The sequence below is a fragment of the Bombyx mandarina genome, chromosome 24, assembly GCF_030267445.1.
Source record: "Bombyx mandarina strain Sakado chromosome 24, ASM3026744v2".
NCBI classification, from domain to species: Eukaryota; Metazoa; Arthropoda; class Insecta; order Lepidoptera; family Bombycidae; genus Bombyx; species Bombyx mandarina.
This window is the reverse complement of record NC_143230.1, coordinates 4767992-4785522: the sequence shown is the minus strand read 5'-3', so window position 1 is coordinate 4785522 and position 17531 is coordinate 4767992. Positions and strand designations below refer to the sequence as shown.

The window sequence follows — 17531 nt, the reverse complement described above, 5'->3', positions numbered from 1 at the left end:
CTCAACTATTTCTCTGACAACCAACTTTTCACTGCAACACTCGTATCTTATACCTATTGTTTTTCCATACTGGTGGTAGGACCTCTTGTGAGTCCGCGCGGGTATATACCACCACCCTGCCTACTTCTGCCGTGAAGCAGAAATGCGTTTCGGTTTGAAGGGTGGGGCAGCCGTTGTAACTATACTTGAGACTTTAAAACTTATATCTCAAGGTGGGTGACGCATTTACGTTGTAGATGTCTATAGGCTCCAGTAACTACTTAACACCAAGTGGGCTGTAAGCTCGTCTACCAAACTAAGCAATAAAAAAAAATAACATACCCTCTTAAAATACCATATTCTATGGCAAACAGGACCCTTCACTTTTAGAAAAGTCCTTGCTTGAAAAAAAAAAGGCTTGATATACCCATATCAAGCCTTTTTTTTTTTCGGGCTGGGGGCCCAACCTCCTACGAGGTCCCCGCGCATAAGGGGCGCGCGGGGTATGTGAGACTCAACGATCTGCAGGTGTTGAGAGCAGATCGCGGGCCCAAGGATTTTAGGGCCCACCCACTAAACGACTCCCCTGCACTCTTACACCCGATATCCGATCTCCGTCCGGGGTCAGAACCCGGTCAGAGTAGGGGGGTTCCCGCGGTCAACACTAGAACCAGGGTATATCAAGCCTGCTATATCCCGATCCACCTTAATTATTGGTCAAATCTCTATTTTATTAGATTTAAAGGCTGAATTACACTTCAAATGTATGGCCATTCAGTGGAAATAGATTATGTGTACTGAGCGAAACTATTCAGGATATCTCCAAGCTTATCTTGTTCGTTTAGTGGTTAAAAACCTTTATTAATATCGATGCAGATTCTTCTAGTCACGGCTATTCTTGGCCGCAAGAGAATCTCTAACTTTTGTGTTTGGCCGCGGTTATTTCACAGCATTTCTTTAATATAAATAATCTTTAAAACCACTGCTTCTAAGTAACTCAAACGCCCTTAGAACTGGATTGGGTTCAAGGTCAGAATCAGTATCTTTGTTAAATATTATATTCAGTATTTAACACACATTATATTAACACATAATATCAATAGAATAGGAGATTATCCAATTTTGAGGGCTCATTATAAATATCATTATGTAATGCTTGAAAAGTTTGTCGCATACTTATATTTTCTAATTTATTGGGTATGTTTTACCGTATAAGATCCCAACTTGGTATTTATACTGGCACTTATAGTTTTTATTTAAATTGATAAATGCCATATAAGTTAGATTGTTTGGTTGATACGCCAAATAAAATCCCACGAAGAAAATCTAATTTTCCTCAAAAAGATCCTACGTAAGTCTTACGCACTTTGACCGTGATTCACTATCGCATGCAAAACGCCAATTCTATCCTTGTTTCCAGGCGCCATAGCGCATATTCGTGTGAACGCAAAAAATAGATTATTCAGTACAGTCGTGTAGTAAAATAAAAATATTTGGGTAATTTGCGTTCCGAGACGCCTCTGTGGATGTAATGTGTGCAACAGTGCCTTTGAGGTCGGGTTTGGTGCTTTTAACCGGGTTAGGCATTTGTTCAACTGTTAACAATAAGGTTTTTGGTTCAGGGTCACATTTTTACTGCCCACTAAATTTGTTTTTTTTTACTCCTACCCTCTTATTTAGATTGGAATTATTAAGTGGATCAAATATGGGTAACGTATAAGCACATAATCTGAGGTCGGAAATGTTTCAATAAAGCCTTTTCTTTTTCTTTTTGTAAGTTGTAAACCGAATTAAATTTTATTTTATGGTTTGTCTGTTTTACTATTGGTAGTGAAGATGAAAACCAAACAACCGCTTAGACTTCAAGATACTATAATTTCTTTCTGTATAAAATGAAACCTAAAAGTCAATAAACATTTTTTGATAGAAGGTAGTTAAAATGACATTTAAGTGTCGGCCAACAACATTATAGTCGTCCGCGACTAAGAAGATAATTAAGTATTTGTAACTTAGAAAATAGTTAAATGGTAAACGCGAAATTAAGCCGTTAAGCAGCTGTGAAATAAGCTGTTACCTACTATATTTCTAAGTCTAATGACTACCTTCCCTACTTCCACAAAAGGCCAGAAATTTCAAGGAAGCTAGCGATGTGGTTATTTGTTAATATTTTAGTCTGTTAGTTAATTTTCGGCCATTATCAAACAAGAATTACCGACGCTTAGATCAATAACAAAACGCATGCTGCAGACATTTGGTGATTGTTTAGTGACCAAAAGTTTTATTTATTGTAGTATTGAGAAAAAAAAAATTGGTGGTCTGTATAGTCGATTTGCGGACCATAGTTTTACGTGCTAACGTCAGTAGCAGAACTATTCGAATTGCTAGCTCTGACGTCACGCGAGAAGAGAGATAAATGTGTTACGAGCCAGCGCTTGAGCCGATCGTGTCTCTCTATCGCTTACGAGTTCTCGGCTGGTACTCTCAGGTGGAACGTGACACTTTTTCGGGCGTGCAGCCGGTGTTCATCGATTTTTAAGACGCTATGACGTCAAAAACCGACACAATTGTTTAGCCATAGTTGGAAAGAAAAAAGCATTTAGTTTACGACTGGAACGTACTTCCAAAACAGCACGCATACATTTTCTTGTTTTCAATTTGAAAAACCTTCTTAAAATAATTCACATATCATTTCTCCGTATGAAATGTCTGCATCATTATTTATTATTAGACATTTACGCAACGGGTCAATGACTTCGGAAAAGTTGGCTGCGTTTTCCAATGATTGTTAAAATTCACAGTGTAGAGTTTTGTGAGCGAGTAAGGTACAATGTGATATTGAATAAATGCACTGTCTCTTCAGATATTTAAAAAAAAATATGACTATTGTTCAGACCTCTGTTGACCCATCAGTGGAGTCATTTCGTTTTTATGATATGTTTTTCACAGCGTAATTCGTCAAACATCACATATTTTTAACGGCTAGGTTTTATAATTCAAAATCGAATAATTTCTGTTTTGTCTGTGTAACTTTAGAGTCAAAGCGTATTTCACTAAAATAGTTTGCCTAAATACGAAAGAAATAATAATAAAGAAGTTATAAAGAAAATCGACGTTATTCAGTTTTATCCTTTCAAAATTTATGACGATGCTTGATGTCTACACTATGAACTCGTTTGTGTTATTTTCAATTGATTTTGTGGGTTTTATAAAATAAGAATCTAATTTTAAAACGACTTAACAATAAAATACTGGTGGTAGGACGTCTTGTGAGTCCGCACGGGTAGGTACCACCGCCCTGCGTATTTCTGCCGTGAAGCAGTAATGCGTTTCGGTTTGAAGGGTGCGGCAGCCGTTGCAACTACACTCAGATCTTATAACTTATATCTCAAAGTGGGTGGCGCATTTACGTTGTAGATGTCTATGGGCTCCGGTAACCACTTAACATCAGGTGGGCTCTGAGCTCGTCCATCCGTCTATGCAATAAAAAAATAAAATAAAAAAATAATACGTATCTTCAACTAATATTAATTTCAATACTGAATTCTTCTTCAACTACGTCCCATTTTTTTGATTTACCCAAGGTTACATTTACTTTGGCACGCACACACTTGAATTTTTTATTTCAAACACACTATCGAAATCTTAGTGCGTAAGCGTTGGATGAGAGAATTCCTATACAAAATAAATAAATAACTAAAGTAATAACCTAAAAATAACTTGAATACTATTCATGAAAATTGTTCGAGAAAGATGAAAAGTATTAGTCCGTAAATTATTAGAGTAAGTTTTATTGTTTTTTTGAAGTGAAACTTCTTTATCGACGTAAGGAGGAAAAAACGTATGTAACGTTTTTCGGTTACGCGCCATCTTAATTTCTTCCGTTACGCGCCATGTTTATTTTATTTCTATTTAGTTTGTTATCAACAGATGTCGCTGCACGTAAATTCAACAATTTATAAATCGCAGTGACGAGATGTTACACAGTTGATAGACGTTCTCGTATTTCTCTAGCTAAATCAAACTTCCCTGCCGTGGAGTTACCGTGATCATGCAGGCAGTTCCCCCGAGTGAGGCTGCTCCATACTCCATTGCACTGTGGAGTGGTTGGTGGTTGACCCTTGCGATCATTCTTATTTTTTATAAGTTTTATGACTTCTACCGTGTGTGACTTGCACACACACACATTTTTTTTTTACATCCGGACTGTGTATTCAAATTTTAATATTCTGAATTTTATGTCGGAAAATTTTACAAATCTTTCGAAGATCAACGTTCTCAAAGGCTAAATAAAAGCACTCCATCCCGTTATCCTCAAGTGAGAACCCCTCCAAGTACTTAATTAGGTAAATTATTACACGGACGGTAGCTCCCGCGAGAGGGGAGGAGGTATAAAAAAAAGAAGGCTTATTGAAATTCACTCCCTGGCGACTTAATTTGAGTGGATGTTTAACTTCGTTTATATAGAAAGTGTTCGGACTGCTCATTTTGATTTACACCTTCGATCTTACGCTACTGATTGAATGAATGATAGAATGATTGAATGATTTATTTTATTTCAGACAACAATAAGTCTATATGTGTACATAGTATTATTGAAATACATATACTTAAAATTAACAAAAACAATCAAATAAAAAATATACATTTATTAAAAGTAATTATCAGTTGAATACATTTCAAATATTCCATTCAACTGATACTTACTTCGAACCAACCATTCAGTCATAACGGTCTGTTAATGCCTAATTAATGTTAATGATGTTCTACCGAGATAGCCCTTGTTATTGGATTACAAGACGGCCGTCTGGTGTAGTGGTAAGTGACATGGTCACTACACAAGGGGGTCGCGGGTTCGACTTCCACCAAGCGAAGATATTTGTATGATAAATATAAAAATGCCTTTTCCAAGGTTATGGATGTATATTCAATATTATATGTATGTGTATAATAAAAATCTTACATTTATTTCCGTTATTTTTTTTATATATTATATTATATTTGGTACCTGTAACACAAGTTCTTTACGAACTTACCACTTAAAAATAGAAAATAGTTATAAATATTTTATGAACAGACATGAGTAGAAGGGTTATTTTGATAATATCCTGAAAAACACCCCCCCCCCGCTTTTCTACAAAAAAATCATTTTTTCTCTCACTATTTTTAATTCAAATTTATTAAAATTTATTTTCTATTTTTTAGGTGGATTTTCTATAAAAACGTATTTAATTTTGGTAGTTTTTTAAAACTATTATTTATTTTTCATTTTTTAGTTGAATTTCAATTTTTTTAAATTTTTTTTCATTATTTTTTTTTAATTTGCATTGGTCCTTAATAAGTATACCAAATTTCGAGTTAATCCGACGTTTTGAAGGGGGTCAAAATCACGTTCAAAATTCCGTTACAAACATATATACGTCTGAAGCTAATAAAAGCGTATTAATTAATAAATATATCACCTTCAAACCTATATTTCTGGGAGAATAAAATATTATCCTTCAATATTTATTTTTTACTGGGTTTATTTTTTTTAAAACGACCTTCCATTTAAAAGGTTCTTTGTTTCAGGAGATTTCTCCCTCGATATACGAGACGTTACTTTAGAAGATGACGGAAGTTACCAATGCCAAGTTAGTGGCGGGCTAAATGGTGAGTCTAATCTTGATCGATCTATCTCAATAGTGACAGTAAATGTGATTTTTATATTGCAAACTGAACCCTGCAAAACACTGAATACTGATTTAGATTTTACATGCTTCGTTCCGTTTTGTTTTGGCTTCACATTGCGACTGATGATAATTTTGTCGTCGTCGTGGCCTAAAGGATAAGACGTCCGGTGCATTCGTATCTTGCGATGCAACGGTGTTCGAAGCCCGCAGGCGGGTACCAATTTTTCTAATGAAATACGTACTTAACAAATGTTCACGATTGACTTCCACGGTGAAGGAATAACATCGTGTAATAAAAATCAAACCCGCAATATTATAATTTGCGTCATTACTGGTGGTAGGACCTCTTGTGAGTCCGCACGGGTAGGTACCACCACCCGCCTATTTCCACCGTGAAGCAGTAATGCGTTTCGGTTCGAAGGGTGGGGGTAGCCGTTGTAACTATACTGAGACCTTAGAACTTATATCTCGAGGTGGGTGGCGCATTTACGTTGTAGATGTCTATGGGCTCCAGTAACCACTTAACACCAGGTGGGCTGTGAGCTCGTCAATCCATCTAAGCAATAAAAAAAAATGTGGCAGTACTTTTTTAAATCTATATCTATACTAATAAATACTAATATTATAAAGAGGAAAGATTTGTTTGTTTGTTTGTTTGTTTCGAATAGGCTCCGAAACTACTGGACCGATTTGAAAAATTCTTTTTCCATTAGAAGCCAACATTGTCCCTGATGAACATAGGCTACTTTTTTTTTGTTTTTTTTATTATTATTTTTTGTTTCATGTTTGTTTTAATGTTTCCGAAGCGAAGCGAGGGCGGGTCGCTAGTAAATAAATAAAAGTCTTCACTTCACATTGTCCGATTGTTCGAGCCATTGCCCAATCGTTCCAGATCGTCGGCTGGTCTGCATCCTAAAATAAATATTTTCCTTAAATTGGCTTAATCTTTTTAGGAGAGCCGGCGATCCGATCGCGGTACGCAAAACTGACAGTCCTAGTAGCTCCTGAGCCTCCGAGGATAATTCAAGGTGCCTTCGTAGAAGCAACAGAAGGTCAATCTCTTGATATCGAATGCGAATCCGTGGGTGGAAAACCGGCTGCCGAGGTAAGGATATTTAGAAGTGATAATCGTGAAATTAGATGAACTTCAAACACCATAGCATTGATATACGGGACGAAATATGGGCTAGTGCCTAATTTATACTAATATATAAATCTACAGTGGTTTTTACGGATGTTCCGTTATAACTACTGAACCATGCATCCGATTGACTTGAAACTTGGTATCCATGTAGAAAATACATGTACTTAATGGATATGCTAATGTTTATATGAGTGTTGGACTCCCTACACCAATTGCGGCCTTAATAATGAGAATTTTTGTGGGGGTGAGAAATAATAATGTTAATTTTAAATGCCAAGCGAAGCGGACGGGTTCAGCTAGTATTTTTATAATATCCAATTGTTTAATGGCTACAATTGTATAAAATGTGGTGTTCTTAGATAACTTGGCTGGACGGCAACCAAGCTGTGGTGAAGAAGAACGTGAAGAGTAAATTGGAGTTGATGGCAGATGGACAAAGATACAAAACAAGGTTATTGTCGCTTTTAGCCAATTTTATTATAGAATATAATGCTGCTATATTAATTCCAAAAGTTCTTTATCACATATCGTCTTCTCGCATTAAGACTGTATAATCTCAAAACTTACTGATTTTATAGAGGAGTGTTTTAAAGGTTTGACATATTGTGATATCTTTAATATTAATCATCTTTGCAACATTTACTTTTTATTTTCTACCAGTTACATTATCCGTCTTTTAAAGTAAGATAAAATTATTTATTAATTTTGTTAATACAGTCAAAACTGTTTACTGCGACATCGTTTAGAACAACATGCCGTTTATAATAACCTAGAACAAAGGTCCCGGCTGAATGCTATATGACCGCCTTATTAAAAATATTGCTTTATACGACATTGCTAATAACGACATACCTCATAAAACGACCACATTTAACTAATATTTCGGAGAATTAGATCTGTTAGAACGACCGGCTAAGTTGTATTGTAAACAATTTGAATAGGTATCCACATTTGTCTTCAATGGCTATTAAAATGAGGAAAGAAAACAATAGGATTTAGTTTAGTGTAGGGTCTTTTCTAATTCTTAGAAACAAAACACGTGCATGCAGTAGAGTCAAAGCCCGCTTCTTCATGTCTCTTCAGTTAGTTTGTTACTTACAGATTTTATACTCACAGAAAAATAATATGCATTGTACTTATGTGTAATAAACAAAATGTACACAATTGAATAAATATATTTTTCCAATAATTCCCTATCGATTTGTTTGTACTTGCACGATACACATTAAACATCACCGGTTGTTACGACTATCGGTTTTTACGACTGAATATGAGCAGTCCCTTCGATGTTGTTATAATAGATTTTGACTGTAGTAACAAAACATAGGTAAACTAAAAAAATAAAATAAACATCGCTCTTTTGACATCATTTATGAGAAAAATACTGGTGATACCAAATGATTCCGCATGTTAACTCAATTTTGAAATTTTTTGGAAATTGTATACTTTTAAAGCGAAAAGACGATATTCTCTGTTAAATGTAAACTAAATTTTGCAGATCGAAAGGTAATGTGTTTTCTTAATAACAGTTAATAATAACTATCACAAGTCTTAGTGTAATTACTGGTGGTAGAATCGTTAAGCCTGGTTTGAATGTTTCTTTAATCTTTCCTATTACTGCAGCAGAGGATGATGCGCCCAAATATCAAGGGTGGACTGATAGAAAGACAGTATAATAATTAGCTATGGCCATAGAGTCGCTAAACTATGCGACGGCTAACATACACAATCGGGTGGTGCATTTAATGGTCAGTTTACGAAATAGAATTAAAAAAACAACAATTGAGACGTTGTTAACGGGTCTGGTAATAATTTAAATCAACTCACTTTTACGTGTATATTATCGTTTTCCTTTTAATCAGTAAGTGTGCTCCGGTTAAATTTCATTCCTTAGAGATTCTTGTCCACTTGAAGGCTGTTGAAGGGTTCGCTCTTAGCAACAATACTGCCAATAGAACTTAAGAAATTATTAATCTTTCATATTTGCTTGATAAAAAACAAAGCACATTCTAGACTACTCGTAACCGCAACGTTTAAATTTTCATTATCAATTACTAAGATTACAATTGACGAAGACAAGCTCACCACAATAATGTACTCACGTATCACATCGCTAATACCCAAAAGCTACACTCTGTCACAGCTACCTGACCACATAAACAGTGGTGCGGGCGTCAATAGCTCACTAGTTCTATTATTCAGGTCGGTTTTGCGGTTGAACCCGAGTAAGGCGTACCACAACCAGACATTCACCTGCCAAGCCCAGAACACAGCTGACAGAGCGCCGAGGATGGCTACGATACATTTTGAGGTACGTCTAAACACACAGACATAGGTCACAAGACGGTCGGCGGCGTGATATTCTGTTAAACTCACGCGGCCGCAGCGAGGAATCCGCGCTGTACTTCAAAAGATCGTTGTCAGAGTGACGCTAGTCGCTGTCGCTTAGACGTTCACGCGGACAGATTTAACAGAATATCATATGGAATCAGCAAACGTGTACTGCTAAAATTTTTGTACAGTTAAAACTGAGACCTTACAACTGACATCTCAAGGTGGATGGCGGCATTTACGTTGTAGATGTCTTTGGGCTCCGGTAACCTTTTGACATTAAGTGGCCTGTGAGCTCGCCCATTCAACTAAGCAATAAACAAATAAAAAACATTAGTTTTGAATTTCGTTGCATATCAATGACTCGCCAAAGACTTGAGTACTGGATCTAATTTAGTATTAGAATTTAGTATTTTTATTTTTGAAACAGGTGAAATACGTCCCGAAAGTGAATATATCGTTCAGGTCTGGCGTGATCGACGGTAAGATACCGGAGGGTAATGAAGCAAGGATACGGTGCAGCTCCGAATCGAATCCTCCCCCTCGGTCCCACAGGTGGTACATCAACAACAACCCGGTCATAGGAGACTACACTGACGAGATGGTAAGCTAATTTATAAATGCTATTTCCTTCGAAGTCGTCGTGGCCTAATGGTTAAGACGCTCGGTTTAGTATTTATAAGCGATGTGGCTGTGCCAGTGTTCGAATCCCGCAAGCAGGACTTTCGAGGTAGAAAATTAAAACTCAACAATATTTTTTAATTCTTAGCACTCCCAGTATTTGGTGTAATGTGAGTCTGCACGAATAGGTATCGCCAAATTTTATCGCCAATTTTTGCGACGAAATAGTTACGTTCTGATTTTAAGGGTAAGTTAATTCAATAAAATCCAAATTTTACTGGTGGTAGTGCCTATTTCTGCCGTGAAGCAGTAATGCGTTTCGGTTTGAGGGGTGGGGCAGCCGTTGTAACTATACTGGGTCCTTAGAACTCATATCTCAAGGTGGGTGCCGACATTTACGTTGTAGATGTCTATGGGCTTCCGTAACCACTTATCATCAGGTGGGCTGTGAGCTTGTCCACCTATCTAAGTAATAAAAAAAATGACTTGATTGAAAAACATGTTTTAGAGTAGGTGGCAGTATTGATTTTGTGATGTCCATGGACTCAGGTAGCCTCTTAGCATCAGCTGGCCCGTGAGCACGTTCACACACAGTACACACAAATAAAACACTTTAGACGAACAACCAAGGTTCCGTAGAGATCTTGTATTTTGATTTAGACATAGTTAATTTTTTATTAAGGGATTTTAAGACCTTGTAACTAAGACCTTTAAGTCATGTCTTATTTTAATTTATATTTATTTATTCTTTATTTGTACAGACAGTTAATATAATACAGTAATTTCGATAAGATATAAAAAATGGCGAGCTTAACCCAACAATTGAGTTATCTACCAGCTAACCGTTCTTAAGGAAGGAAAGCTTTACATGAGTGGGTAGATGAGTAGAATATAATCAATTTATTTATTTATACAATACACAATAACAATAAAAATAATAAAAATATTCTTATTTCTTATTTATATCCTTATTTTTATGAAAAATGATAATATGGAGTGAAATGAAATTATATGAAGATGATTAATTTGAGACATTAATCAACTGGAATGAAATTAAATGAAATGAGATGAGATGATATGGGATGAAATATAATCTCAGTAAAATGGTTGTCATTTACTGAGATTTTTTCAGTGGACTTTTTGGAGAATCCCGAGAAGCTACGTCCAGCGGCTTTGTTTTATTTTCCCACATTTGTACACTTTCACTGATATTAAACAGTTAATAAACCAACATTATAACACATTTAAACTTGAAGAAACACTAAATAGACAAAATAAAACAAATCACAAAATTTCACTCCTCGCGTTCCCGCCAAAAAGTTCAGACATAGTTAATGAATCATATAAACAAACAACTGTACGTTATACATTGAAACTCAATAAAGGCACCCTCAAAATGACCCACATGCGAAGCCAGCGAACCGCACAAAACAAAAGCACCGAAAATAAAATAAAAAGCTCGAATATAATAAAGTCGAATTAGCCGGCTCGCTGCGCGGGACCTGCACCGCTATTGCAACAGGTTAAATTTTTCACTGGAGCGCAGTTGTATTTTGCTCATGAATTGTTCCCGGCATGGTCTCTCGGTTTACTCTCAAAGCGTTTTCTGGCTGTTTCATTAACTCACTACGGTTATGCGAACGAAGTAAACGTGTATATTGTATTATTAGCTGATGCTTAGCTATTGTTTCTTAAGCTTCAAATGAAAAGAACTTTCTATATAAGCTTCCAAATCCTGATTCACTCTATTAATAGTAATTTTTTTTTAAATCTGATATATTTATTTATAACTAGCTGACCAGGCAGACTTCGTAGCGCCTCAATCGAAAAATAAAAGACCTAAACTTTTGTTTAAAATAAACTTAAAACAAATAAAAGGAATCCGTCCGACGGGGGACACGTCAAAGGAAAAACAAAATTGTTATTTTTATTTAATTCCGAGCATTTTCATACTTACCTATTTTCATACTTATCTTTTAAACCTCTGGCCTCCACAAATAATTCAAGACCAAAATTAGCCAAATCGATCCATCCGTTCTCGAGTTTTAGCGAGACTAACGAACAGCAATTCATTTATATAATAATATAGATAGATTGGAATCAGGTATATCAGATGTCGTATTTCTTACTTGGTTAATGAAGGACCTATAATTATGCTCCATTTTGCTTCTAAAAGGCTATTCCAAAAGTCCTCCTTTAAATCCAACATAATAATGTCGACTACCAGATTTCCTACTTTGCAATCCTAGACATTTAGCTTGTCCGTTCATTACTAATTCAGTAAAGATAACTTGTTTGACGACTCTAACCGCAATAGTAAATATAATACATTTTTTTTTTATCGGAGTTCATTGACATATTAACGTAAAAGCCCAACTTAAAGTGTGTCAGTGGGAAGCTTCAATTGTAACGACTGTCTAACCTCAAATGGAAACAAAAGACTGCTATAAATCAGTTACAGACCAGACTGTCGTAACCATCCATGCAGTATCAATGGCCCCAGTGATTGCGCAAATTTATCAATCATTACCCAATGCTATTCCGTCATTGTAGTTTGGGAATATATGCCACACGCATATATATATTTAGAGGATTGGTAAGTTTCTGTCGATAGTAAGATCGAAGTCCTTTGTAGTCTTACAGCTACACAGAGTACACCGCGATTTTTATTTTTTAAACCACATATACTTTTACTAATATCACCGTATACAAATAGAAATACCTTTAAGATTAAACTAGAACAAAGATACACATTTGGACGACCACACGTGTGGAACAAAGGCCAGAAGAAGTTCTGGCTCGATTTAATACGGTTGGGAGATTTGAGTCCTTTTAGTCCAGACGTATTTTGTATGACCATTTGAATCCGGAAAGTTTTCCCGCAAACTGGCTCAAACTTACCATACGTGCTCTTCTTACGATCGTGTTAGAGAGAGACAGATAATATCTTGTGAGGCCTGGCTTTACAACATGTACTCGGGCTTGAAGACCAATAATTACGGTTGGATAACTTCTTTAATACTAATTATGTTCGCGTATTTATATTAAAAATGCCTGTTTAGTTAGCAGTGCTTGGGAAAATAGACTGATTTTAATCGCAGATATACTTTCTATTGATAAATTCATTAATTCTCCCTAATTAGATTTCGGTGCGCTAAAATAAGAGCTATATTGTTTTTTATGGCAATTTTTGATTAAGCATGATTTTATTGTGGTTTTTTATAAATTTTTCTATCGCAGTGTTCAATTTGCTCTGTAATAAATCAGTAGCATCTGCCTTTTTTTAGTTCACCTAGAGATAATTTAAAATGTTTGTCCTTAGATTATTTTCAACGTCACAAGGAAACATAACAAGGCTGAAGTGAGATGTGAAATCAGCAATACCGTGGGCACGAGCTCGGCAAAAGTTACATTGAACGTTGCATGTGAGTGAATATCAGTTTTTTGTTTATTATTAATTTTACAGGAAAATGAGTGAGATGCACGCAATTATTGCGATGTTAATATACCTATTCATCCTTCAACATCAAGAGCGTCAAAAGACTTGATAATTAAACGTGGTAATGGCCGACCTGATGTAAGTACTTCCCGGAATTTGCAACGCAAGATAATGCCACATGTTCAGTCCAACAGATCAAGGTAAAATAATCTCACAGCTATGGGGTTAAAGTTTTGTTTCTTCTGTGTCTCCATCTTATCCCACTAGATGAAGTCGGTACAGCGATTTTTTCTACACCATTCTCGTCTATCTGCCGCCATCTCAACACTCCCTCCTCTTTCTCTCATATCGTCATTCACACACTCAATACATCTCTTCTTCAGTCGACGGGGTTAAAGTTGCAGAAACAGAATTCCATGTTTTGAGTGTAAAATTCCATCAATCTGATCTTGATAAATCTTGAAACATATTTTGAATAATGCCTCCAGAATTTGGCATTAACCTATGTATATCAGTATTCCCGAAATATCTAATACGACAAATATAATGTAATGGAAATTGGTCGAATTCTATCTTCCCATAACCCGGAATTGCGTCATGGCGTGGGCATCATGAAACACCATGGCGCTTTTATTTTCCATTAACATAAACATGCTTCGTGGCTATTCCGACAGCAGCGAAACTAGGTGATATAATATAAACATAATATTATTTTTAGACGTCTTTGGTATTGAATTCCATGGATGACCAGACGAGTTTATGGCGGTGTTATCTCGTGGCTAATAGGCGGCGACTACTATTTTAATGTTGGGTCAACTATGGGGAACGAGTTTTATATATAACTGCTGATTTAACGTTTTAGATTATTCTATTTGACAATTGGCTTAAAAACATGTAAGTTTAGATAACCAAATATTATGTGCCGGTTATTATGATCCATTCTTAAATGGGAATCTACGTTGAGGTCTTAAAATCAGTTGAATAGTGTTTTCGCAAATTGCAATGCCTAAATAGTTGAAATAGCTCACGGCTCGCCTAATCCTTACCGTAGCCCATAGGCATCATCAGCCTACCTTGAGATATGAGTTCTAAGACACTAGTTTAAGGTTTATAGAATACCGGTTGCTCCATCCTTTATACCAGAATGCATGTTGCCCGATCGAAATAGAAAGGGCCGTTAAGCCTAGCGACATGAGCTCACATACCCTACCAATAGTAATTAGGCATTTAGCCTCGCATTGATATTCCTTCACACGAGAGTCATTAGTGAACGTGACTTAAGTACGTATTTCATTAGAAAAATCGGTACTTGCCTGCGGGATTTGGATACAGTCATAGTTGCGTCACTCGTGCTAGCACTCGGGGCGCCTCATCAAGTAAGCTGCTTTTTTCCCCTACCTATGCTGATAGCCTTGAGAGGCTATTTCAGCTTCTCGTTGACGTGTAGGTGAGCTCACGGGGCTCTAACCAGGAGTGTTGCTAACACTGGCCCTAGCAAGAGCAGTGCTTCGCAGAATCTACCACCCGATCCGAAACGCGACCAACTGAGAAGATCCGGCGAGAAACTCAGTGGGCTGCGTCTATGGGTTAATTCACTCGTCGAGGCCTTCGTCGCAAGCGACGGGTTCGACGAGTACGATGACTGGTGCTTGTGGTACCTAAAAGCACCGTTAATGGATCGGGAGGATCCGTAATGACGTGCCGTGCGGACTCACAATTACTATTTATTTTTCAACAGTTTCCATGAGTCCCGCTGCGAGATTTTACTGGTAGTAAAACTAATAATGTTTTATTTTCATATTTTAGTGAAAATATTCAATTCTTTTAGGTTAAACATACTGAAAATGCTTCATAAATATTGATATTTTTCTTGGTATTTGATTCAAGTACTCTTAAAAAAGTACTTCTTTGTTCTAAAACGGAACAGCTATAAATCAATGAATGAGTCCCGTGAAAATTCTCTCGTATTTTGCGTGTTTGAAAACAAAAACTATAAATCAGTTTTTAAAATATTTTCCAATGTTCGATATGTTTTTTTTTTCTGGAACGCGTGTTGTGTGGCGCCAAGTGATAAATCAATCTTGTTGAGTGATGTTGACCACTCAACAGAGACCTATGGTACAATTAAAGTAATATTCAGTAACGCGTTTGGCCAAACCCTATACCTTATGATTGTCCACTCTAGAGAGACCTATGGTAACATGAAAGTAATTTTCGGTTACGCTTCTGGGGTTACCTTGTGATTGTAGGGTGTTGTCGTGTGAAAAGTCTTTAGAGATTGTTATGTAGCAATTAGTCGAAGGGAAGGGAGCCGTTACGTAATAAAGTGTGAACATCGCATTATATGTTTCGCGTGAATCTATTTTATTTATTTATTTATTACACTTCATGTAAAATTTACATTGGCGGACTTAATGCCTAAGGCATTCTCTAGCAGTCAACCAAAGGTAGTGCAGAGTGAATAGTAGTAGGTGCAATGAAATTTGTATTAATTTAAAAATACATACACACAAAAAAAAGTATATACACAATCACATATACATACATACATACATACATATAATAGTTTATACAATATTAAAAGGAATATATTAATAAATTTCCTTAACAAATAACTTCATCTTAATATGTTCATGATGATTCCGCTAATTTTCCAACAACATTCGCCGTTTTTTTTTTTTTGGTCAGTACGAAATCGCCGTACTTCCGTCCTCCCCTGGGGATGGAAGGCGGGGCATGTCGGAGTCGAACTGACTAAAACCTCCTGTCGCTCAACAACCCGCGTCCGAACCTCGCATGAGACAGAACCCATGAAAAGGTAAAGGGGGGAAAGTGAAGCGTTTAGTGCGGAGCACATCTCTCCCATCACCCTCCCCCTCGGGACGCCGGACCAGCGGTCGTCGGTGCCACGACCACCAGCCCTCTCGGTCGGCAGGCTATCCGGAGCCCGCCTAGATGGCGCCGGTTAGAATGGGTTATCCTACGGAATACCCCGCTGGGTCCGAACCAGCGTGGGTCGAGGATAGCCGGCCTTCCATCACCCGGATGCTCTTGCGTAAAACGCGTGCAGAGCAGCTTGCACGTCGTCTTCTTAGGCCCCTTTCGCCGGTCCCCAGACCGACATATGAAGGGGACCCGACCTTTTTATGATGCGTAAGTCAAAACGCACGGGAGGTGAAAAAAAAAGGAGATAGTCTGTGACACAGGGCCTTTTTACCGCCGAAAACACATAAGACGAAAAAACGGAATTAAATGAACTGTGTAAGCCGCTGCAATAATAAAACTCCTATTGTTTCAACTGTGGTGTTAATTACGAGTGATCCAAAAACACGATATTTTTCGTGAAATAAAGAAGGGACTCTATACGGACTCCCTCACAGGAAAAATAAATAAATATTTTTCTAAAAAGCTTCGTTCTTAATATTATTTGTCAAAAAATTTGTTAGGAACTTGAATATTACCGCTTAGATTTGGACTATTTGGCAATGTTAAAGTTCATGAGCGTCTGTAACCATCACTCACTATCAGTATGCCGCTCCTTCGGCTATAAAGGCAATAAGAAAACTATAGAAACTAGCTTAATTCCAAGCGAGTTTGAGTTGTCAATATATTTTTTTATGGTCAGAAGGAAATTGCCGGACTTCCACCCTCCACTGGGGATGGAGGGCGGGGCATGTCAGAGTCGAACTGACTAAAACCTCCTGTCGCTCAACAACCAACGTCCAAACTTCGCATGAGACAGAACTCATGAAAAGGCAAATTAGTTTCCAACAATTATTAAATGGGTGAACACTATAATATGTTTTTTTTTAAACTAATACAAAATCGATCTTCGTGAATGAATCTTTCAATAAATCAAACTATTCAACACGAAGCGTTCTTCAAACAAAAATACCCAGATATTCTTGAACAAAGAAATGATGTTAGTATCGGTCGTATCTCACCTAAGTTTATCGATACAGTTCATTTAAAATTGTTTCCATGAAATCGTGAGTCATAGGGTCTTGAGATAAAAAAATAATATTAACGTATAGAGATCAATGGAAACGTAAGTGTTTTTTGAAGATAAACAATGGTTTGGTTAACGCTTGTGTAATTGGGACAGTATTTAATGATACACGTATAATAATGACACGTAGTGCGTTAGTTATGCTACCAAAACTAAACAACTACATTCATGTAGTTATTGAAATTTATGTTTATTTATTTATTAAGTTGCACAAACAAAGTTATCGTCAATAAAAACATTGACAGACTGACAAAAGTTCATGGCAGATGTCACCTCAATTATAAATGCAATCGACAGTGCATTAACAACAAAAATAAAAAAATATATAACTAAGTTTTG

The 17531-nt window shown here is 36.6% G+C and overlaps 1 protein-coding gene across 10 annotated transcripts in view; it reads left to right on the top strand.

The window, feature by feature from the left end:
• LOC114246699 (irregular chiasm C-roughest protein) overlaps positions 1-17531 on the top strand; it is a 94128-nt gene that overhangs the window by 59408 nt on the left and 17189 nt on the right. For 8 of the 10 annotated variants that reach the window (XM_089738185.1, XM_089738183.1, XM_089738182.1 and 5 more), the window contains exons 4-9: positions 5548-5628; positions 6602-6753; positions 7152-7243; positions 8995-9103; positions 9554-9727; positions 13067-13169. In XM_089738185.1, the coding sequence (XP_089594311.1) occupies positions 5548-5628; positions 6602-6753; positions 7152-7243; positions 8995-9103; positions 9554-9727; positions 13067-13169 (711 nt within the window). The remainder of the gene's footprint in view (positions 1-5547; positions 5629-6601; positions 6754-7151; positions 7244-8994; positions 9104-9553; positions 9728-13066; positions 13170-17531) is intronic. The other 2 variants (XM_089738186.1, XM_089738184.1) reach the window with 1 other exon arrangement.